The sequence below is a fragment of the Protopterus annectens genome, chromosome 2.part2 (genome assembly GCF_019279795.1).
Source record: "Protopterus annectens isolate FY-2018-M chromosome 2.part2, PAN1.0, whole genome shotgun sequence".
NCBI classification, from domain to species: domain Eukaryota; kingdom Metazoa; phylum Chordata; order Ceratodontiformes; family Protopteridae; genus Protopterus; species Protopterus annectens.
The window spans coordinates 720,785,605-720,809,827 of NC_056730.1; the positions used below are offsets into that span (position 1 = coordinate 720,785,605).

A 24,223-nucleotide genomic window follows, 5' to 3' on the forward strand; every position below is an offset into this window, starting at 1 on the left:
ATCTATTTCAAAAGTGAATGCAGGCTTTAAAAGTTAAGCTTTGGAATATTAGAATATAGTCTTATAGAGGGAATTTTTAGTAACATAGATTAGAGTTTTATGTACAGCATCATATACCTAAATGCACAGAAATGTTTGTAATTTAAATTTCATGATGCCTTGCAGAATAATTGAGGTAAGCAAGTGGACTTTGAGTAACATGTAACTCAAAAATGTTTGATGATTCCATTTTTTTCCCTTAATATTATGACAAGAATGGACTCCATTCTTGAACAAGGGCAACATTACAGTTCATAAAATGAGTATTTCTTCAGTCTTTTATGTTTGCCAAGAATGTTCTTCTCAGTAACTGCAATGTAACCAAAACTGCCTCTTTCTGAACTTTTTATAGATGTAAGTGCAATGGGAACATATTATATAAAACTTGAAAAATTATTTTTACTCCTGTTAAGGTCAAAACTATCTTAGTCCCTTCATTCCATGACTGCATATCCTGGTATTTTATGACTTTGTGTGTCTCTCTCAGGATGTAGGACATTATAACTGATAGGTTAAGCAATTTCAGTGATTAATACTACTTTTGTCCTTTTTTCATTGGTAACTATGGCTTTTTTTTTCTTTTTGCTTCAATTTCCTAGATGTTTGTATTGAAGTATTCCATGTGAACATTACTTTTTCATTTTCAGTAATGATGCTTCTAAGGTAGTTATATATTAACAGAGTTTGCACTATCCCCGATGCAACAGTCTTGCCAGATTATTCTGCCTTTCAGTACACAGATCCTCAGCCATGAATATATTGCAGCCAGCAATAAGATGTGCAGTTGTTTCTAGTTCTGTACTACAGAACATACATTTGTCTGTATCTCCCACATTTTCTGTAGACTTTGTAAACCAACTAATACATAGCTCACTGTCTTGAGCTGCCAGTATTAGCCATACATCCTTTTGTAAAATTCACTTCTTTTTAACCATTTATGTGTCAGATCTTGATCAACATGTTTTTCTAGGAGTTTGCGACACTTGCCACTGTAAGTGTGGGCTTTACAGTTTTTCTTTCTTCTGGCCCTGTGCTTTATAGATAGATAAATATAGATAGATGTACATCTATACATGTATATTTATATACAGAGTGTATATGTTATATATTATATGTATGTGTGTATCTGGTTCCCATTCAGAAGCCTGAAACATCATAAGCCTGAAAATCAAAATCCTGAAACCAAAAGCCTGAAAATTCAGAATCCTGAAAACTCAAAATCCTGAAAGCCCAAAATCCTGAAAGACCAAAATCCTGAAACTCAAAATCCTGAAAACCAAATAATGCTAATATGTCACTATAAAGACACTAATATCTACCAACTGACCCTGACCCTAACCCTAACCCTAAGGTCCGTCACTATCGCACAGTCACCTGACCCGCGCCCTAACCCTAACTCACTTAAACCGCCCCTAACCCCAATATTTGTCACTATTGCATACATGCCTAACCTGCGCCCTAACCCTAACTCACTTAAACCGCCCCTAACCCTAAAATAAAACCAACCGCACACTTACCTGACCCCAACGCATGACCTAACACCACAGGGCTAACAATAGCAAAGCCACAATGACATCAGTATGTCTATTTTGTGTTTTCAGGATTTTGAGTTTCAGGATTTTGGTCTTTCAGGATTTTGGGCTTTCAGGATTTTGAGTTTTCAGGATTCTGAATTTTCAGGCTTTTGGTTTCAGGATTTTGATTTTCAGGCTTATGATGTTTCAGGCTTCTGAATGGGAACCGTGTATCTATATATTACTTTATGAAATGTTTCTGCCTATCAGAGAAAGGATGTCAGGTATGACTATGTTTGCATCTGATGATGTTAATTATGCCACACCATGATTGCAGACCTATCAAAATCATCAACTTTGAGGAGTCTCATAGCTCCTTCAGACTGGGGAATTGTAATGTTGTCATGCAGTGGATTTTATATATAATTTGATAAGCATGAAGCATTTTTCTTGGTTTCCTGTCCAACTGATCCAATATATTTTGGGTCTAGTCAATTACAAAAATGCTGTACATTAGAAAAGATATAACATCTTGTACTTTATTCTTAAATGTCAAGGCAGTTTTTAATATTAGCTTTAGTCTTCCAAAGTATTCCTTACTAAGATTTTTTTTCTCATATGTTCATGATTTATCACTGACCCTCATCTATTTCTAAATATTTATATATTTCTTGCTGTTCAAGTTCCTTTATATGAAATTCCTGTCCTGGTCTGACATTTTCCTGATGATTCGGGTTCTATACTATAAAAACATTGCTTTTGCATATATATAAAGACAGAGTGCCATTCTGAAATCATCTGAAAAAGTTTTAACCATTTCAGTGCTTATCTGATGAGCTATACACATTTAAATCATCCACAAAAAAAGTAGATGAGATGCCTTTGGAAGTATGTTTTTTTGGAAGTTAAGCTTTAACCATAGCCTGCACTATTAAATAAAGAGCTTAAATAATTAAGGGAAAGGCAGAACAACAGTGATGACAAAGAATTAGCCTGGTATATCACCCAGTGATTTGTTTATCCCTAGAATAATAACTTGCCTGCTATCATGACCCAGTGGTAAAATGGTTTGTCACCATTTTATAGCCACTGCTATGCAATTGATCAATATAAGGAATACCTCATACATCTGTAGGGACTCCATAATCTAAGAAAGTGTGAGTCTGCAAAATGTTTTTTCTAGTCTATCCATGTCATAATTATGGTCCTCTCCCCTTCACAGCTCTCTTATGGCTTTGTTTAACAACAGATGATCCTTTGTTCCATACAATTTTGTTTTATTACTTTTTTATTCCGTGGCCATGATTTCAGTTTTTTCTAAGTTAATGTAAACTCAGAACATATTAATTCCAGTATATAATGTACATGTTGTAGGAAGGTAAACTATTAGTTTATAGTTCACGGGATAGCTTACAGAGTCACGCTTAAGAAGGAGTGTGTATTTTCCTATTGTTAAGCAGGTTGGTGCCTGATTAGAATATGCACATAAATGTTTTTTTTTCCTCAGGGCTAAATCTTTGTATAAAGACATTATTAATACCCTTCGCCAGAAGTTAGATATTGCAACAGGACCCAGGGTTTCCATTTAGGAGCCTTTATTAACTTTATCTCAATTTATTTATTACTTCATCTCATTTCATATCTTCTATATATTGAGTTTTAATGGCTCTTATAACTCTTAGATTTGGCATTGTTCTTATGTTTGAAAGGATCATCATTAAAACTTCTCCAAAACAGACTGATTTCTTCTTTTTACATGGCCTTGCTATTACCTTTATTTTGTTTGCTAATTCTCTATAAAACCTTTATGGGTCATCAACAAACTGCTTGTTTTGTACTTTCATTTATATTTTTTTCTGATCATGTTGATATCTTTAGTTTATAAATAGAGATAGTGTATGATATATTCTGATCTGTTTTGATGTTATCCACTGCTTTTATTACTATCTTTCAAAGAGTTTTCAATGATATGTTCCCCTGTACGTATTATAAAAGTGATACTTCTTGTCTTCATTGCATTATAGTTTTCTCTGTTTGATGTTCTCATTATAGCATTCTACCTGTTCCTGTCCTTTCCTTTCTTACTCTGTTTTAGTGATAAAACTGTATCTGTTATTAGTCCATCTGCTCTATAGTATATTCAGTTTATTTCTGATATATGACACAGATCTCTTTTAATTGTATCAATTACTATTTTCATTTGATTTACCCATTTTCTAAATTTATGGGTCTCATTCATTTTCCTTCTTTTCTTTTTCTTTCATCTGTCTTAATAATTTGTTTATATTAAAACAAGCAGGTCTTCCCTTAGATTCTTTGCTCTCAGTTTCTCTTTGCTGTGCAAGTTGCAGCTGGGCTATCATGTGAATCTCTTAAAGAAGGTTCCAAAACATCACCATGTGGTACTTCTTCTGCAGATACATCTAAATCTGTCCACTGCATCCTCTGATGATATTGCCTGTTTCTGAGTTGCCACACTGAGTTCTTCATTTCGCACCACTTGACTTATTTTTTATATTCTATTCCATTATTGTGACCTTAGTTTTGCTGTTGTCAAGTTTAACATAGCCAGATTTCTTTGCCTGTATTTCTGTTCCAACTTTGTGGCACCGAGTATGTCATTCATAATTCCAAAACTAAATATTTGTACCCAGTGGGTCTTGTTTAGTTAAGAAAATTAAAGAATTAATCTATTAGTATGTTTATATGTCTTATTTTGGGGGAGAAATGTAAATGAGAAGGACATAGAGGGATTGTACAGATACGTAGTTAATTCCAAATGTGTCACATTACAGTATTAAATCATATTTACACATTTTATTGTTTAAAGAATATAACATATACTTCCTTGAATGCCTTTTGTTCACCTTAGTAAATAGCATTGATAGTAACTACATTTCTTAAGATCTCTGAAGCATTACTCACTGTATCTATCATTTTAGGCATGGTACAAGATGTGCTGGTGAAATTGCAATGCAAGCCAATAATGGAAAGTGCGGTGTTGGAGTAGCATATAATGCTAAAGTTGGAGGTAAGTGACTTTGAAGATGTATATTTATAAAAGAAACCTAAGCAGAAAAAAAATAGTTGGGTTCAGACTCCAAAACAAGTCAGATATAGATAAATAAGCTTTGTCTAATACTCCTCATAGTTTATTAATTGGTGCACTGCAACCTTCCATCCTTGCAGATTTCTAGTGTTCCGTCAATACTGCATAAAGCTAGCTGAAGAAAATAGCAAGAAACCAGTTCTGTCTACTTCCGGAAAAAAAGGAGAAACTGTGCAGATTAACTTGTTTACTTGGAAGAGAGCATTGGTGCTATTTACTGATCTGTAGACAAATTGAGCATGTGCAATTCAGTCCAGTAATAAAATGGCACAACTACATTCTTCATAGGATTACATAGTGACTATATTTCTTGGTTTGCTTTTATAAGAAGTGAATGTTTCATACCTGTGCTTTTCAGCAGTCAAAGTATTGTACAGCATGTCAGTTGAAAAAAAATCTGACTTCCAGAAAGGATTGTAAGTTTATTTATTTATTGTATCCTGTTGGACATCCTTAACTATTGGATTTGAGTTTAGTAAAGTCTTGGTCACTTGTATGGACAGCTGGGAGAATTTCAGAATATATTTATTTTGAATAGCAGCATATTAGTCAGGAGATCAGGCTTGACTATGTGACAGATGGTCTGCCTTTTAAAACATTTCATAACCCATTTCTTATAAGGATGATATGATCAAATCTCATTACTGGCAATTTAAACAATTCAGTCTTCATTTAATGTGCTTTCAGTATTAAAACATAATACAGTATAGGTTTGATTTTTTTTTATTAAAACATTTAAAAACTGTAGCATCAATTTTTAAAGCATTGTATATGTTTCTTGATGGAAAATATCCAAAAGCCTATTATGTCAAAAAGGAAAATAATCTAGGTGAAACTAGTTTTTCCTTTTCAATTATGTATATGCAGTATACTTTGCTTGTCAAGTATCCTGAAAAAATAGTTAACATTTATTCATGTAACCACTGTACTGTAAAGACACCAACATTTTACTCATTACAGTTGGGTGACGCCTGTAGGTGTTGCTGCAGTTACTCCTACTGACACCTGTAGGTGTCAAATATTGCTTGTTCACATTTGCATTAATAATTTCAAAACAATGCTACATACAAAGCATTACAATATTTTATCTTAAAGTTTACACGATGGCAAACACAACTCTATTGATATTTGGCCTCTGTCTAGTGCAGGTAAAATATATTAATTGTTGTTCATATAATATTTATTTATCTTCTCATTAATTACATTCTTTCTAAATATCTTGACAATCAAGCAGCACAGACAGAACTCCTTAGCCTCTTATGAAAGCTCTTAGCAGGATGAACAAAGTGCTACTAACAGTATGTGTGTAACTTGAGTGGTTGCTGAGATATTCTAAGTTGCTTACAAAATATTACAAACTTAATAGTTACTATGATTACTGTGACTTATAAAATCCATTTTAAAACCTAGAACCTAAAGAATACAACCACTATAAAAATAGTTTGTGCTGAAGAGTTTGCCATTATGTACATTTGAAATGTGCAGGCATAACTTGATTCTATCAAAAACTTTAGGTTCAGCCCATTGGAAGTTACAGCTCAAACTTCCAGAGCACCATTGTAGGGAATGGGTTAAACTTTAGGGTTTAGCCCTATGTGATCTTCTGAGTATGGTCATGCATAAATTGGGCACATTCTTAGCTGTATCACAATTTAATGGTAAAATGTCATATTCATTGACATTTTCACAGTCTTATCTATTACCAGTGTCCTTAGATCAACGTTTTAAAAATGAAAGGAGTCCTGTAATGGATTGACTTTCATAGGGCCATTCATGTATTTCATATAGTACGGTATAGTTTTAAGCAATGTGTGCAGTTTACCATTCACAAAAACAGTCTGATATTATTGGGCCAACCCGCAAATGGGTGTGGGTAACTATATTGGCCCGGTAAGTGGTTTGGTCCCAGTGGGCGGTATTACTAACCAGGACCATACTATTAACATTATTACCAGTTAGAATGTTTAAATATTTGCATAGTATAATGCCTGTTAACTCGCCCCTTAATTAAATGCCTGCATACTGCCTCATTTCTGATGTACTGCTGCTACTGCGATGCCTGCTGCAGCTGCGTATCACCTCAGCACGGAGAAAGCAATTGCTCCGTTTTCAAAAAACTTCGGAGTTATGTGAGCTTTTAAGTAGCGTTTTGGGCAACGTTATTAACAATGCTAATTTAGCAATAAGACTCCGGACATGTTTAAACTCATTTAACATAAAACTCCATTCAAAATAATTTATAAAAGCTGTTGAGATCTTGTTTTCTCCGTTAACACTTTTAATACTGTTCGATATTTTAAATGGGTAACACAAGCCTTTAGAAATGGGTTCAACGGAGATCCGGATGCTCGTTTTTCGCTGTTCGCCGCTGCCCAACCAATTTTAAAACAACCATTTTGTAGAGTAAAATAAAATAGTTAAACTAATGGAAAAAGTCCGAGCTTTCCTTTTTCCATATAAATATAATTGCAAACGAACACGCTGGCCAATCAGCGTGCACGTTTTGGGGGGATCATGGTATAATTACAGAATAAACACTGCTCCATGATCGTTCTTGCATCTGCACACCTCTTCATCCTACCCATTTGCTCCTTCTTTGCTTTTCTGAACAGCCCCAACATTCATCACTGTAAACTCATTTACAGAGAATATTTTAATTTAGAAGTAAAGCTTAAACAACAGCCTTATAGGCGCAGTTCTCACAGTAGCATATAATAACCTCCAATATGTTATTAATATGTTTTTTTTTCTAAAATGTTCCACTAGCTGAATAGACACGGCCATAGAGCAGTCATATCTGTTAGCATTTATACCTTGACATTTACAAAATAACTTTGGATGATAAGTGCTAAAAGGGGACCATTATCTGTTTTTATAATCAGTGGCATACCAAACACTGCAAAAACTATTTCAAGGACTGGCATCAGCATATGGAAGGAAGTACAGCCTACTAGTTCTATGAAAGAAAACTCTGAATGATCTTGAAAGGCAAGTACTGACAGAGGAGTCACTACTGAAAAAAGTTCATTTCTGTTTTGGAAATTTTGACTTAAGGATTTGCAGATTATTATTTATTTACATATTTATTTATTTATTTATTGACATTTGTTGACCGGGTTTGTCCAGCTGGGCTTGTGGCCCATTTTCATTGGAGACCCGAGGAGAAAAGCTCCAGTGGTACATTTGTAAAGCATAGTACAATTATACACAAAAAGTACAGAACAGCAATTAGATATAGAGACATTGTATACAAATATTGGTATAGTATGCATAGAGTTAATTGAAAAACAAACAAAAGTTGAGTAGCATAGTTTTCCATTAAATGGTTCAATAATCATGTGGTAGGTATATGAAGTTATATACATGCATTACAGGTAATTTTGTGAGCCCAGTAAGAAAGGGTACTAATTATAAAGGGAGAAGACTAGGTGGGGTCATGACAATGGCAGGTTCTAGACTTGAGAAGGTGATATTTTAATTCATTTTTAAAGTGAGAAGTGTGGGAAATGGACTGTAGACTGAGAGGAAGTTTGTTCCAGACAAGGGCAACAGAGTGCTTATAAAGTAGTTTGCCTATGGACTTTTTAGGTTGGTAGATTTCCAGTAAATGTTGGTTAGAAGTTCAGAGGGACCTAGAAGGGGTGTAGGTACAGACTAGGGAAGAGAGAGAGATGGACTGTTGGAGGGTTTAAAGAGTATAGAGTGTAGCATATGAAATTGATAAAGTTGTAGAAGGTAAGGCAGCTCAAGCCATTGAAGAGAGTTCAGTGCAGTGCAGTGATGAGTACTGTAAGGGAAGTTAGTAATGAATCTGGCTATTTTGTAGTAGGTTTGTTTGAGTTTGTTTAGAGTGGTGGCCTGTATATTGGTAAGGACTGGGGCAGCATATAAGAGGGAGGGGAGGAGGAGTGCTTGACCTAGGGTAAGTCTAGATTTAGGTGTTAGAAATGTTCTATTCCGATATAATATGCCGAATTTCTGGTGTGATTTTTTTTTTATACAATGTAGGATATATAGGTTAAATTTTAGTTCATCGTCAATAATGATCCCTAGGAGTTTTGTGTGGGGATCAGGATGGATATTTGTATTGTTTGAAGATGTAATGATAAAAGAAGTTTTATGATGAGAGAGAGAGTGGAGGAGAAAAAGTAGGAGTTTGTTTTTTTTGGGATTAAGGATTAGTAAATTGTTGGAGAGCCATTGTTCAGTGGAAAGTAGGGATTGCTGGGTTAGGGAGTGAAGTCCAGTGATATTGTTAGAGATGGATATAAGTGTGGAGTCATCTGCAAAGATCGTTAGTAAAAATATTAAATATCAGGGGTCCCAGGATGGAGCCTTGTGGAACACCCATGGAGATGGGAAGGAAAGGAGATGAAGAAGAGAGTCGTTTAACTGATTATTCTCTGCCAGATAGGTAGCTTCTGAACCAAGTGAGACAAGAGAAAGACAGATGTAACTTGGTGAGTTTGGATAGTAGTAAAGGATGAGAGGCAGTATCAAAAACTTTAGTAAGGTCTAGGAAGAGACAGAAAACTAGTTTATTGTTGTCAACGGCATCAGCTATGGTATGTGCAAAGGAGAGAAGGGCTGAGGTGGTGCTATGGTGAGGGCGAAATCCATGTTGGATAGGAATATGTAGCTGATGCTTAAGGAGGTGATTGAGAAGCTGAGAGTGAATACATTTTTCTAAGATCTTGGAGAGGGGGGAGAGAATGGCAATTGGTCAGTAGTTAGGGGTCTGTGGAGATGCCACCTTTGTGAAGAGGTATAGTAAAGAAGGATTTCCAAAGAGTGGGGGCAGTTGACTCCAGGATAGATCTATTAATAAGTATGGATATAGGATAGGCAATAGAGTCAGCTGCAAGTTTTAGGAAAGTAGGAGGTAGATTGTCAGTGGGGGGAGAGCAAGGTTTTAGCTTTAGAAGTAGAGATTTAATGTAGTTGGTAGGTACAGGCTGAAAGGAGAATAATGTAGCATCAGAGGGACTTGGAGGGAGGATGTAGAAGTAGGGTTTGGCATGGTGTTTAGAAGGTTTTAAATGGATGAGATAAAGTGTTTAGAAGGATGGCTGTTTCTTGAGAGGAAGAGTTAGGGTAGGGTGAGGGGCTACAGAGGTTACCAGGATAGAGGATGTTGTTGAGAGTAGACCAAATTTGCGAGGATTATTTTTGTTGTTGAACTGAACAGAGTTGTAGTACTGCTTTCTGTTGTTAATAGTATGTTTTTAGTAAGGTTCCTTAATTGTCTGTATTTAAGTTGAAGAGATGGCTCTTTAGTTTTAGTCCAGACTTTCCAAGCACTGTCCCTTTGTTTAATAACTGCTTTAGTTTCATTGGATAGCCAGGGAGCATGATTAGATTTAACTCTGATCTTCCAAGTGGGAGCTAGAGAGTTAAGAATACTCAGGAAGGTGCTATTAAAGGTACTGACGGCATCATTTAGGGGAAGATGCTTAAGAATGGACCAGTCTACATTGTGGAGAATATCATTAAATTGGGCAGAATTGAAAGTAGATAATTTCCTACAGTCTCTGATTAGGTGGGGTTTAGGAATGTGTGAGTTATGTCTTGAGACAGAGGTAGGTAGATGGTCACTAAAGGTGTTGGACAGGGTGGAGGGATTGTGGAATTGGTGGGGGTGTATTTGTGAGGATCCAGTCTATAGTGGAGCAAGAGGAGGAGTTTTTTTGAAAGTGAGTGGGGGAAGTCATGAGTTGATGGAAGCCATGGAGGTCTATACTGAGTTGGGGTGAGTCAGCTGACAGATTAGTCCAGTTGATGTTGACATCACCAAGGATAAGTGTTTCATAAGATATGTTAAGGGAGAACCAGGATAGGATGTTTTTAAGAAGGGGCAGATTTTTGCTAGGGGGAATATAGATGGAGGCAATAGCAACCTTTTTATAAGTATTTAGGTGGTAGTTGAGTTTTAAGAGTTCAGCAGGGTAGAAATCTGGAATTGGTGAAGGGAAGGGAGAGAGATTAAGGTTGTAAGAGTAATGGATGGCCACACTGTCCCCTTTTTTGTTAGTCTATCTGATCGGAAGATATTATAGTCAGGTGGGAGTATTTCACTATTTGTGATATGTGGTTTGAGCCAAGTTTAAGATAGAGAGAGAATCTGAGGGGTGTTGAGATATATCCAAGAGTGTAATTCAATGACTTTATTTGTTATACTTTGAATGTTCCGTGAGTGAATAGTTAACTGTTTGGTAGGAGAAGACTGTTTAGATAGGGGCTGGTTGTTAAGAGAGGAAAGGGAATGGAGTAGAGAAGAAGTAATGGTAGAGGTTGGTTTTGAGAGAGAGAGGGGTGTGTGAGTTGCAGAGGGGCCAGGATTGGGGTGTATATCTCCATAACAAAGTATATTTTTAGTGAGGTGAGATAGTTTAGTAGATAAGAGATAGAGTCTGTATAGTTTTGACCTAGGTTTGAGGGAAGTTTTGACCAGCTCTAGTATAGATAGTTAGAATAGGCTAGTGGTTGAGGAAGTCATTAGACTAGGGGAGATATAAGTATAAGAAGTATTTATGAAGCTATCATAAGAGTGAGAAGCTGGTGAACAAAGGTAAGGGTTATAGAGAGTAGAATGATAAGACGTGGAAGAGTAAAGAATAAGGAGAAGTGAGAAAGATAATAGTAAACAATACATGATTTATCTGTTTTTATAATGTATTATTATTATTATTATATTATTACTACTACTACTATTATGGGGATTTGAGTGATATTTTTCAATATGTTTATCCATGCTGGAAAGCCTGATGTTTTTTTCTGATTATTCACTTAGTATTCATTATGTACTTCCACGGTGGTGCAGCGGTAGCATTGTTGCCTCACAGCAAGAGGCTCTCCCGTTCGATTCTCGGCTGGAGTGTGGGGAGTGCTTTCTGTGTGGACTCTGCATGTCCTCCCCACGGTTGGGTGGGCGTTCGAAAGACATGCGTAAATGGGCGTGCCTCCGTTGAAGTTGGATGTCAATCTGGCACCTCGACATTCGTGAAAATCTACTGCCAATCATTAGTGGACCGGAGTTCCTCTGTGGCGACCCCTAACTGGGAAAAGCCGAAGGACAACACATACACACTTAGTATTCATTATACCAAAATGAGCTTTGTGGACAAGTGCAATGTTATGAGATTCGTTAAGATAAGACCAGTCTGCTCGTCTTAAATAAACTTTCCATTTTTGTATACTGTACTTTCCTCCTTATGCTTTCTGTATCTCTTCAACGTTTCTACATCATGGCTATCCAGGATGATTTTGAGACAAGTGTTACTAGTACTATATCCCTCCACTTTTTAGGGAATACATTTACTTTCTTAATCTCTTTATCCTTGGTGTTAGTGTTCGAAGTGCAACATATTGAGAATTCTTAATGATATAATTCTTAACAAATGCACCATATCTTTAACCACTTTCTGCTGAATTTATGATATTCCCAGAGAGATGATCAGTTATATTATCTTGTTTTCTTTTCCTAAAGTGTAGAGTGAATTACAGTAGCTACAGTCTTAAGGACATGGCTATAGTTTTGAGGATGACCTTTTGGCCCTCACAAAGGACTGTAATTTTGGGGTTGTTCTTCCTGCTTGCTTGCATTCTGTGATGAGGGCAAAGCCTTTAACAAAATGTATGTATGAAAATGTTTACAGAATTACACATTGACCCAAAATTATTTTTCCTGTTTAACATTATTTGTTGTTTACTACAAATGAGGATTTACTTTCTATAACTTTTTTGATCTCTTGTACTTGGGGCATCTTTCTTCATTAGCCCCATGAGTGGCCCAGTTACAGTGGCAAAGTAGTTTTTGATATATGGCAACAAAGAACAAAGACTATGGTGTAGGTAAACTGGTCCTCCAAAAAATAAACCATACAATATCACAGTCAAAGGAGGCAGTGGAACACAGCAGTAAAATTCAAGAATTTAATACCAGAACAAACAGTAGAACAAACAGTAAGCACTTTTGCAGTGGCAGCTGCTTCATCAGACAAATAAAGATCCAAACTGTAGTACTTTTAAACAGCAGAGCAGCCAATTAGCATGCAAAAACAATTAGGAATTAACAAGAGCCCTTAAAGCCACACCAAAAAAATGCAACTCAAAGTTCATTGTATAAACACAAAAACATTTCATTCATAAAAATATATAAAGCATTTCATTCAACAGCCAAAAAATGCAGATCAGAACTCATTATATAAACATGAAAACATTTCATACATAAGAGCATATAGAACATTTAATTCATAAAAACATTATAAAAATACTGAACATAATTGATATCTATCTGGCTAAGGGCCTATTCATTAAAACTGGTTTAATAGAAAAATAATCATTGAGGCCTTTCCCCATATTAGCTTTCATTCTAATAATCCAGAACTTCAAGTCTTTACTTTCTACCTTAGTTCTATGTGGGCACCCCCCTTATACCCACATTGACTGTTTCAACAACCATAAACTTAAAATTGTGCTGAGCACCTAGTAACATGATGTGCTTAGATAAAGCATTAGTCTCAGCTCTTCTGGAGATATCATATTGCTGCTCCTTCATCCTGTCTCATAGCCTGCATGTTGTCATCCCAATGTAGAAACAGTAACAAACCATGCAGTAGGCTAAATACACATAGTTACATGCCCAACAAGGAAATCCTCCCTGTGTTTTGTTTGGATCCAATTTGTGCAGTTCTTTTTCAATATAATCTAATTTGATTCCAGTATGTGGGGTTACCTGGATGTCACTAGGACAACTTATTATCCCTTTTGTGGTGCTATATGTATAAGATATTATAAATATATCTATAATCTGTTGTGTCCGAGAATAAACTTTAGAATATGCACACAGTTTATCAATTTGTGTGTATTTACTCCTTCTACATCTTGTGTATCTTTAAAAAGGTTTCCTTCCCCATGGATCTATATTAAAACATCGAAGTTTCAGAACATTGAATGTTCTAATATTGAACCCTATTCATCAAAAGCTGAAAATATCAAAGCAACAGAAAACCAATTTTTTTCCTAGGGAAAGAATTTGGTTGTCCATTTCTGTTGCTTTGTTATTTTCAGCGCTGTGGTGGAAAGTTACGGGTCAAGTTCAGGTAAGTGTGCGATCGAGTGCGGGTTAGGGTAGTTAGGGTTAGGGCTTGAGGTAAGTGTGCGATTGTGTGGACGTGAGGGTTAGGGTGGGGTAGGTGAGTTAGGGTTAGGGTGCGCGTGAGGTGAGTGTGCAACAGTGATGGAACTTAGAGTTAGGCTTTGGGTTAAGGTAAGTGGATAGTTAGTGGTGTGTGTATAGTTTAGTGTAGGGTTAGGTGTAAGATTTTAAGTGTATGTGTGTGGATTGCTGTTTGTTTGGTGTGCTTTTGTTGTGTGTAAATGTTTTGGAACAGCAAATTTTTTCCCTAGGAAAAAATTTGCTGTTCTGTATGTTCGATGTTTTCAGCTTTCGCTGAATAGGGTTCGATATTAGAACATTCAAAGTCTTGAAACTATGATGTTCTAATATAGACCCCTTTCCCATTATGCTCAATATCTTTATATAAATTTTCTTCCAATTTTTCTTGATCTCGTCTCCCACTGTGCTTAATCTGTTTGTCCAACTTGTTTATTTCAGTTTTCAAAGTTATAGTTTGACCTCTCTTTCATTTCTTATATTTTTGTCTCTCACCTTAATTAGATATCTTGTTTTTATGAAAATATATTCCCCTGATGCTATATGCCTTGATCTTGATGTTGAACATTTACTTTTTATTTTTTTGCACTCAGCAATTTTTCTTTCAAAACTTTCCACATTCCATCTGCAGTTTTTCCACTGAAAACCTCACTCCAGTTAATTCTAGATTGTGACTGTTTTGCTTCCATATAATCTGTAATTAACCTTCTGTGCATTAGTTTAGATTTTAGTTTGGCACAAATTAACCTTTATAAACCCATGATCACTGTACATCAATGGTGGTAAAACTTGACTTGAAGTAACAGTAATTTCTTTACGAAAACAAACAATGTCTAGTATGTTCTGTCCCCTGGTAATTTTGTTTTCAGTCAGAAGCAACTGTTGTCCCTAAATATACGTTGTGAATAATTTCCTTACTAGCATTGTTGAATCAATATTATTCCAGTCTGTGTCTGGTAAATTTAAGTTCCCAGCTAATATTATTCTTTCCTCCTGTGTTTCATGTAAGAAATGTATGAATTCTTCTTGGTCATCTGCGCTTGACTTTGTTGGTCTATACACTCCAACAATTCGTATGCAGTATGTTCCAGGGTTGTCTTTATTGTCACAGTTACACAGTCTATAGTGTTGGTGTTATCATTGAACATGTAATAATCACAGGTCTCATAACTATCTTTAATCCCTATCATAATACTTCCACCTGATTTTTTATTAGAATGTCTGTTACAGTAAAACATTTATACCTTGACAGAACTAGTTTCCAGTCATTGTTCTTTAACCATGTTTCACAAATAATAACAACATCAATCTAGTGGGAACATAGCAAATTTTCCAATAAAAAACTATTATTAATGCTCCTAGCATTAACAACCATAAGAGATGCATCAAATATTGCTATCTGTGAACTGTTACATTTTCAACTTGGCAAAAATCCTGTCTAGTGTTTGTCAGATATTGAAAAATATCTGCTGCAGAAATTCTCTTCCCTGATCTTGACAAATGCAGGCCATCCTGTCCGAACACGTGTGCCCAAAACTAGGCTTGGATGGCCTGCACATTTCCATTTATTAAAACAGGACTTTTTTTTCCATGTAGGTATTTACCCAAAAAATCATTTCATTCACAGTAACCTGACTATCCTATGTATAGGTGATTTATGAAAAATATGTCCTAATACCAGTACAAGCTACACTATCTAAGAGGGCTGTTGGTTCTCTAACAGTCAGAGAATCCTTGAGGATGACATCATTTGTACTGACATGAATAAAGAAAGAACCATGCTTCTTCACATTAAGGCGTTCCAAGACTTGTCTCACATCTTCTGTTTTTGTTCCTGGCAAACATAACACTATTCAATGTTTATTATATTAGTATCAGTTCCTCTAATAATTGAATCTCCAATTACAAGAATATCTTTGCTCACCAGCTCTGAAGAATCTTCAGCTTCTGATACAGTAATATGTGCTCTATCAATTGTTATGAAGGATAGATCTTCATCACCATTAGTCTTATTAATCCCAGTTTTCATTGTATATTAAATTCTCATCCAGCTGGTATTGCAAATCCACAGCTTGATTCATGTTGTCAGCATCTGTCTTGCTCTTTTTTTTTACATTATGTTCTTCAGTCCATCCACCCTCAATTTTGATTTCTTCCTTTTCACCTGCCCCTTGCCTCTTTTTTTCCTACCTTATCAAGCATACTAAAGGTTTTCATATTGAAAAATATTATCATTCTCTGTAACCTATGTCTTACATAACAAAGCAGTGTCCTTTTTAGTACGCATTCTCTTTCATTTACAGTCATTAATCATTTTCTTGTTCTTCCTTGTTACTTGTTGTGAACTTCAGTCAGTACTGTATGCTGAGCAACATACCATCAGGAAATGGGGATAACTATGCCGGTGTGTGCAGCGTCTAAGTGAAGTGTGTGATCTCTACCCATAAGTTACCCTATTAGGGTAAGTACAATGTCTACACATTTGTGAGCATCTCTTTAAGAATCCCTAGGGCTTTGACACATAGGCAAACTCCCCACACATTTTCATTATTATTTGCTAAGTAAATAACATTAAAATGCCTATTGGGACCCTTTTCATTTTATTTTTTATATAGTAAGTATTAGGCTTTCTCACTAACACCACACCTAGTAACTTACATGCTCCTTCTCCATGAAAAGTTGATCACTACTATTATATTCCCTTCAAGAAAAATCAGTTATCAGCCATAGTCTTGAAAAAGCTTATCAATTTAAAAAATAAAATAACATAACAAGGGCCTAGTATACAAAATGACACAATGTTATAGCTGAGAATAGAAAAGGTTCATTTTTAATAAGCTGTAAGTAAAGAGCAAATCATTTGTTCCATGTCCTTAGATGTATAAATGAACTATTTTTGTGTAGGCTGACTTCATCTAGTTGAAGTCCATTCTACCAAGGCTGGCTATACCAAACAGTAATGGGTCAAACAATAGCAAATCCAAAGAGTGAATACCCCATTGTATGTTTTGTTTGTTTGTTTATAAGCAAGCCTGTTCTACTCCTGTTTAATATGTCCCTTACCCAAAGTAGTGTAGGCTTAGAATTTAGAAGAGAATAGAATAGTATTTGAGGAAAATGGCATACAGTTACTCATTTGGGAAGTGGAAGAGAACTTGACCCTGGAAAATGCAAACTTTGTAATCCATTTCATATTTTTATAATGCTAATATTATGAGATTCTGCAGTTTGTCACGGTGTTTATTCAATAATTGCTACCTAGTAGCACTCCCTCCAGCCCTAGCAACTACATACCAGTTGCTCTGACATCTACTGTTATGAAATGTTTTGAGCTGCTGATCAAAAAGCATCTTTCATCATGCCTACCTCTTGATTTTGACCCTCTGCAGTTTGTGTACAGAGCTAATCAATGCCATATCAGTAGCACTACACATCTCCCTTGAGCATTTAGAGGGCAAAGACAGCTATATGAGGATGGTGTTCATAGACTTCAGCTCTGCATTTAATATGATGGTAGCAATGCAGCTAATAGAAAAAGTGGCACATTTAAGAATCAGTAAACATCTCTGTAACTGGATCCTGGATTTCCTGACTGAGAGACCACAGAGGGTGCGTTCAGGTAAGAACACATCAAAGTGCTTCATGATTAACACCAAGATTCCAGAGGGATGTATTCTCAGCCCACTGTTATTCATCATCCTGACCCATGAATGCTATGCTAAGCACAAGTCCAACCATATCATCAAGTTTGCTGATGACACCACATTCATGGGGCTCATCACAAAGGAGGATGAAATGGTGTCCAGAGAGGAGGTGGCATCTCTGATCAGTTGGTACAAGGGAACAACCTTGACCTGAATGTAAGTTAAGACCAAAGAGATTATCACTGACTTCAGGAAAAGGGGAACAAACCACCCAGTGCTCAGGATCAATGGTGAGAGTGTGGAGAGGGTTAAGAGTGTGAAATTCCTGGATGTACACATATCAGAGGATCTCTCGTGGTGGGGAAACACCAGCCAACTGGTCAAGAAAGTGCATCAATGCCTCCACTCTTTAAGAAGGCTAAAAAAAGCTAAGCTCCCTCCTCATATTCTCTCCACCTTCTGTAGAGGTACAATAGAGAGCATCCTCACCTGCAACTTCACAGTGTGGATTGGAAGCTGCACAGTTGCAGAAAGGAAGGCTCTACAAAGAGTGGTGAGAAGGTAACAGGTTCCAGTCCTCCATCGATACATTTTTATTCTGCAAGAAGCATCTAAAAGGCCACCAAACTAATACAGGACAATATGCATCCTGTGCATGGACTGTTTAAACATCTGGCATTGGGCAGGAGATATTGCAGCATCTGCTGCAGGACTACATGATTCAGTAACAGTTTTTATCCTACAGTGATTAGACTTCTGAACTTGGGCACTAGTCCCAGGGGTCCAGACACATAAGAAGTCAATTTCTATTTATTTGTGCAATATATACTTACATATATTCCAAGTAAGTGCAATATTTATTCATTATATCCATAGTCAGTATTATTTAACTCACTCAGTTGCAATATTAGACAAATAACTTAAGCATTTACAATCTGTAGTGTGCTTTGTATTACTTTAAATAGGGTGATTCATTTAACTCAGGGAAGGGCATTCTTTTCATTTATGAGTGTTGGTAAATGTCTCTGCTCTTTCTTGCATGTATAAGGAGTAGTACTGTATTTGTTAGTTATATTTATTTTCCAGCTTGTATGTGTTACTTCACTTTCCATTGTAATCTCAAGAATTAAGATGATGCACAAAATTTTGTTTAGTCTGCATGTGTGTAGTTCTAAATGATTAAAGTGTACTTTCACTTTGGTATAGTAAGTTTCATTAAACTGTACAGTAAGCATATGATATAGATCATTTTGCAGCATTTTGCTTACCTTTTATTATCTGTGCATCATTAACCTCGCCAGGCAATGTTTTGGTTTCAGTTAATATTTAATTATATATTTGATACTAGTTTAATAGGCACAATGCATTGGTGTGAAAAGAGACAAACTGTAACAGAAGCTGTAAAGATACCAACAGAACTCAACCTATTCATACTAGGTGGAGAATAAGGCAGAGAATTGTATTGATCAGGCTAGCACTATAGCGTAAACCAGCAATGAAACTCATACACCCAAAGAGCATTTGTGACACCTTTTCTTCATTCCTGGTTTAGAAAAAAATAATAATAATTGCAGTAATCATAAAAAATCAGGATCCTGGTTTAGAAAAAAAAAATAATAATTGCAGTAATCATAAAAAATCAGGATAATTCAGTTTTCCATGAAGCTAAAATGCAAGAGTCTTTAGGCTAAACCTGTAACTATAATTGTATTTTGTACATGTGCCATTTTCACTGATCACAATCTATTGATCAGTGTTTTATGTATGATTGTATTAAAGGCTGAAGTGAATATATATAAATTACATCACATCATACTCTTTCATAGCTCTGGCCTTTTGTGATTCTGTCTCACTTGAAACTGATGGTCTTCGCCAGACTAGACATGTACTACAGGCTATCATTCATGCTCTAGGTGTGACACTATCTGTTTCTCTTACATGTTTTGGCAGACTCAAGTACACAGTGCCAAACAATAAATTTGCCAGTCATAGATATAATTCAATGATTGAACACGTCTGCAGATTTGCATAGCAAGATTATTGTTCTAGTACAAGAGCTGTTCCCAACAAAAATAAAAATGTACCCTCATTTCCAAACATATGATATTCATAACCATTTTAGCTGCAGTATCCAGTACTATCCTCATTCTCATTGTTTCCATCCCATGGCATTATTTTGCATCCAAAGCTTCCTAACAGCTGTGACCTAGAATCTATATCCTGATTGGATCTTTATTTACAAACATACATACATACATACATACATACACACATGCATACAAATGTTTCCAGCATGGGCAATAATGCCGTTTTGTTCTGCCAGTGTACCAAACAATCATTCCTATATGTCCACGTTGTTCTTAAAGATATCTAAACTAGTGCTTGTATTACTATAATTTAGTAGACTATTCCATGCATCAGCTACTTTGTCAGAGAACCAATCAGTACAGATCCCATAATCTCCTATAAAGGCTGTTGAATGATTCTCTACTGCTCTTTGATAACCCCAAACATTCCTATAGGTAGTTATCTCTAAATACCCTATATACTTGAAGAAGATCTCCTCAGAAATATATAAATACATAGACAAGAAATACTTCAAAAGTTCAGATATGTTAATATTTCATAATAACTTAAATATTCACATCTATGAATGTCCTTGATATATTCTTGCTGTACTCTTTGCAATTTACTCATGATAGTTTTCTCATAAGGTTTCTATTTTATTATTACATACCGTAGTTTAGGTCTGATGTAACATTCCAGCAGTGATTGCATCATTTCTGATTTCCATTGACTTTATAAATCTGTTTCTATAGCTTACAGTTTTATAACTATCATTTGATAACTGGTAAATACAGTCAGAAAGAACAAAAGCTAGATCTACTCAAATCTATCTGCCGCTTCAGTCTCTGTGTGATATATTAAATATTCACCCTTCAGTCTATCACTCCCAGATTTCATATGCTTTGTTTTTGATTTATTTATAAGCATATTATTTTTCTGTGACCAAAAGGTCAGTTTAGTCCAGTTGTTTTGCAGACATGCCTTGTCTGTAACATGTAATCAGTTTACCCTTTTCAAGTTACCTGCATACAGACTATACAAAACTTTAGATGAGCTAGATAGATTTGAAAGATACAAGTTAAACAAGTATGGGCCTAAGACAGAGCCTTGTGCGATGCCCTGACCATATCTTTGAATTTCACCTGACCATTTGCTATATGATACTTGCCATGTCCTATTTGCAAGCCATACCGCTATCCATCTTATCAAGATTACATTAATACCTTGTTGTTCTAATTCATTGATCAGTGTTTTCTGTATGATTGTATTAAAGGCTGAAATGAATATATATAAATTACATCACAGCATACTCTTTCATTTGTATCTGTTATTACATTATTACAGAACATCATGTTACTGGTAGCTATAGATCTACTTTCAACATGTGCATACTAGTATATGGTTTCAAGTCCCAACCTCTTCAATTCTGACAATAATTTACTGGAAGTAACTTTCTCCATTCTTTTTTACAAGGAAGCACACACAAGGTCTACATGACTCCTTGCTTGTCCTAGTCCTTTCCCTTAAATATGTGTTTACCAAGTGCATGTGTCTGCTCGTCAGGAATCCCCCGTACTTAAATGACCTAGTGAATAACAGATATAAAGGTAGTTTACATTCATGCTGAAGTATTCTTAGGTGATTATTACTTTCTGTCTCCTCCTTCTGCTTTTCATTTCACTCAGGCTGCATAGTTCATTTTCAAAATAATGTAATTTAATTTTAGTATCTAAAAGCACCTGCTTTATAGGCAAAGGGCATATATCTCAAGTCTCCAAATGTTGGAGGGATGCTCTTAATCTTTTTTCTCAGTATTTTGTTCCATCCTGCCTAAAATTGTAAATTATTTTGAAAAGTCCCTAGTTTATAGTATCTGCAGTTAGAAAGTGTTTCTAAGTCAGAGCTTTTTCCAGATTTGTATTTATCTATCTGTCTAGCTATCTGTCTATCTTTCTATCTATATATATATATTTTTGCTTTTTGTCCTCAGCTATAGAAGTAAATATTAATGACTATGACAAAGACTAAACACTATAATCAACACTCTAACCTCTTCACCCTTAACTTAGATTTTTTTTTCAATTTCTAGAACAATCTAGTGAGCAACTTCCAATTGTAAATATGTACATACATTAAATCGTTGATCAACAGTGGTAAATGCGAATTTTGCCTGTATAAATAATAATAATGGTAGATTGTATATAGACACTTACAGAATTTATATTATTGTAATCAAGTAAATTGAGAAGTTACATTTCATCTGCACCTCTCTGCAGTTCATACAATATAATAAGATATAGTAAGATCAGGTGAATTAGTTAGATACAGACTGACTGGTTAGGTAGTTGCATGCTGTCTGCAGTTCACTTGCTATAACCTAATTTCTAATGCTTACTGTTTTACCTACTATCTAGGAACTAAGTGGTGGCAAATGTTCATTTGTGTATCATTTTCATCAGTGAACATGATGCAGCATATGTTAGTAGAAATAATAATAATAATCACACTGCTGTGAATTCTCTAGTATATAACATTAAAAACTACCTAATTCAATACATCATGCCAACTATGTTTATGTATAGTATTATAATGCAATCATGCTGTGTATTTTATACCCACTGTACTTATGTTTTATGTACTGTTTGATACTATATTTAGTATTGTATATGTACTATGTCTCTTTTTACTGTACACTTTGCATCTGGGTCATGGTTGGTATGGCCTTTGGACCAGCTTACTTAGCTGGATAACAAAGCTTTGACTGAGGAATGATCACTAGAATAAGGAACTTCAGCTCCCATGGCAATTTTAAACTACTTTGTTTTTATAGCCTCCTGCACAGTGATGGATCTCTTTCCCCTCTACAAAACAAATGGCTCAACAAACACTAAAACTAATGACTTAAATCTCCATCAAAAAATAAATAATGTACAGTGCTGTGACATATTTTTTTTTACTTAGTGCTTCCTCCATCTCTGAATTTGTCTTTTGCTGCTCCTAAACTGAGAGGTACCCTCGCTTCCTTTATGGCAAACCTTGACGACTTGTCAGGTATCCATAAATCATCAAAATACAAGATTTCACCAGGCTGTTCAGTTTATTCCAAGCAAATCTGGTACCTCGACCATTCACTTTGTTAGGATAATGAACCTCTAACAAAAGGTCACTTATATACAGGCTAGACCCAGTTAATTAACAATTTATTAAACAATTACTTAATACTTCAAATAATCTATGTTAAATTTTTAATAGTTTCTTATATAAAAAAACTTTAAGTAACATATTTATTAATTCAAACTTCATTTAACACCCTCATTTCATCTAAAAAGTTAATTTTACTCCCACATTTAAATCCCCAGGGCACAATGTTCTATAATTTAGTATCATTTTACTTTCTAGTTCACTTAATTTACTAGTAAAATCAGCCCCTCTAAAGAAATAAGGTTGGGATAAAACACTAAAAAAGAAACAAGCGTCTGAACCTTGGTGAACCTTGTGAAAATATTCTGCCACAGGTCTCTTTAAATTACTCTTTCTAATGTTCCCCACATGTTCCAGAATTTGAATTTTCTGAAGTTTTTTTCAAAGTTCATTATCCTGAGAAGGCAAATGGCTGAGTTACCAGATTTGCTTGGAATAAACTGAGGTGGTTAAACAGCCTGGTGGATTCTTGTATTTTGTTGATTTGATGTTTTTTCATACTGCTTTGAGTGACCCATAAAATATTTTCCAGGCCTGGCTTATTTTGCTGTTCTGGATGCAGTATATGTCCTGTGAAATTGGATATTGGCAAGGTGATTACATACAAATGTATGATATTGTTTTGTGAACTCTATGAATTTGTGAAGTTCTGAGTCTATAATCTGATTTGTGTCTTCAGGGGAATCCCAGACTTCCCATTTTTCAGCTTAAACAAACCTACAGTTCTGACAGACACTTGATTTTATCCACAGTGGTACTTCATCTACTTATCTACAGTGGTACTGGACCTACCTATCCACAGTGGTACTGAACCTACTTATCCACCATGGTACTTCACGTACTTATCCCCAGTGGTACTTCACCTACTTATCTACAGTGATACTGAACCTACTTATCCACAGAGGTACTGAACCTGCTTATCCACAGTGGTACTTCACCTACTTATCCACCGTGGTACTTCACCTACTTACCCACAGTGGTACTTCACCTACTTCCTCAGGGAGAGGGGACCTCCTGGAAGGGCACCCACTCTCCCAGACCTCTGCTATTTTATGTTTAATTGCTCATTGTTGTTTCAGAAAAAAAATATATATTTTCCTTTCTCTAGAAGTACAGTATTTTCAGAAGTGCTCTGTAAGTAGTCAAAGTATGCACCACAAACTGAAAGCTTTGCTTTTGTGAAGAAGAAAATTCATATATTACATGTTTAAAATGAAATGTATTTTCACATAGTGTTACTTATACTGGTTATCAGACTCATTAGGACATACTGAATTTGCTAGTTGATACTTAGAGAATCTGTAAACACATATGACCTCCACCATCAGTAAATAAAATTGAATATGTTTCACATTTTTATGCAGTCCTCGTCCATTTTCTTTGTGTGATTACTATTTATATATGAACGCATGTGTTGCTTTTAGTTTGCAAAATTGCTATATAAGCATTACTTTCCAACTCATTCAGAATACTC

General features: G+C 35.5%; 1 protein-coding gene across 1 annotated transcript in view; it reads left to right on the forward strand.

The window, feature by feature from the left end:
* Nucleotides 1-24,223, forward strand: part of PCSK1 (proprotein convertase subtilisin/kexin type 1) — a 583,826-nt gene that overhangs the window by 376,672 nt on the left and 182,931 nt on the right. Inside the window, exon 6 of the mRNA XM_044064124.1 lies at nucleotides 4,496-4,584. Within this exon, the coding sequence (XP_043920059.1) occupies nucleotides 4,496-4,584 (89 nt within the window). The remainder of the gene's footprint in view (nucleotides 1-4,495; nucleotides 4,585-24,223) is intronic.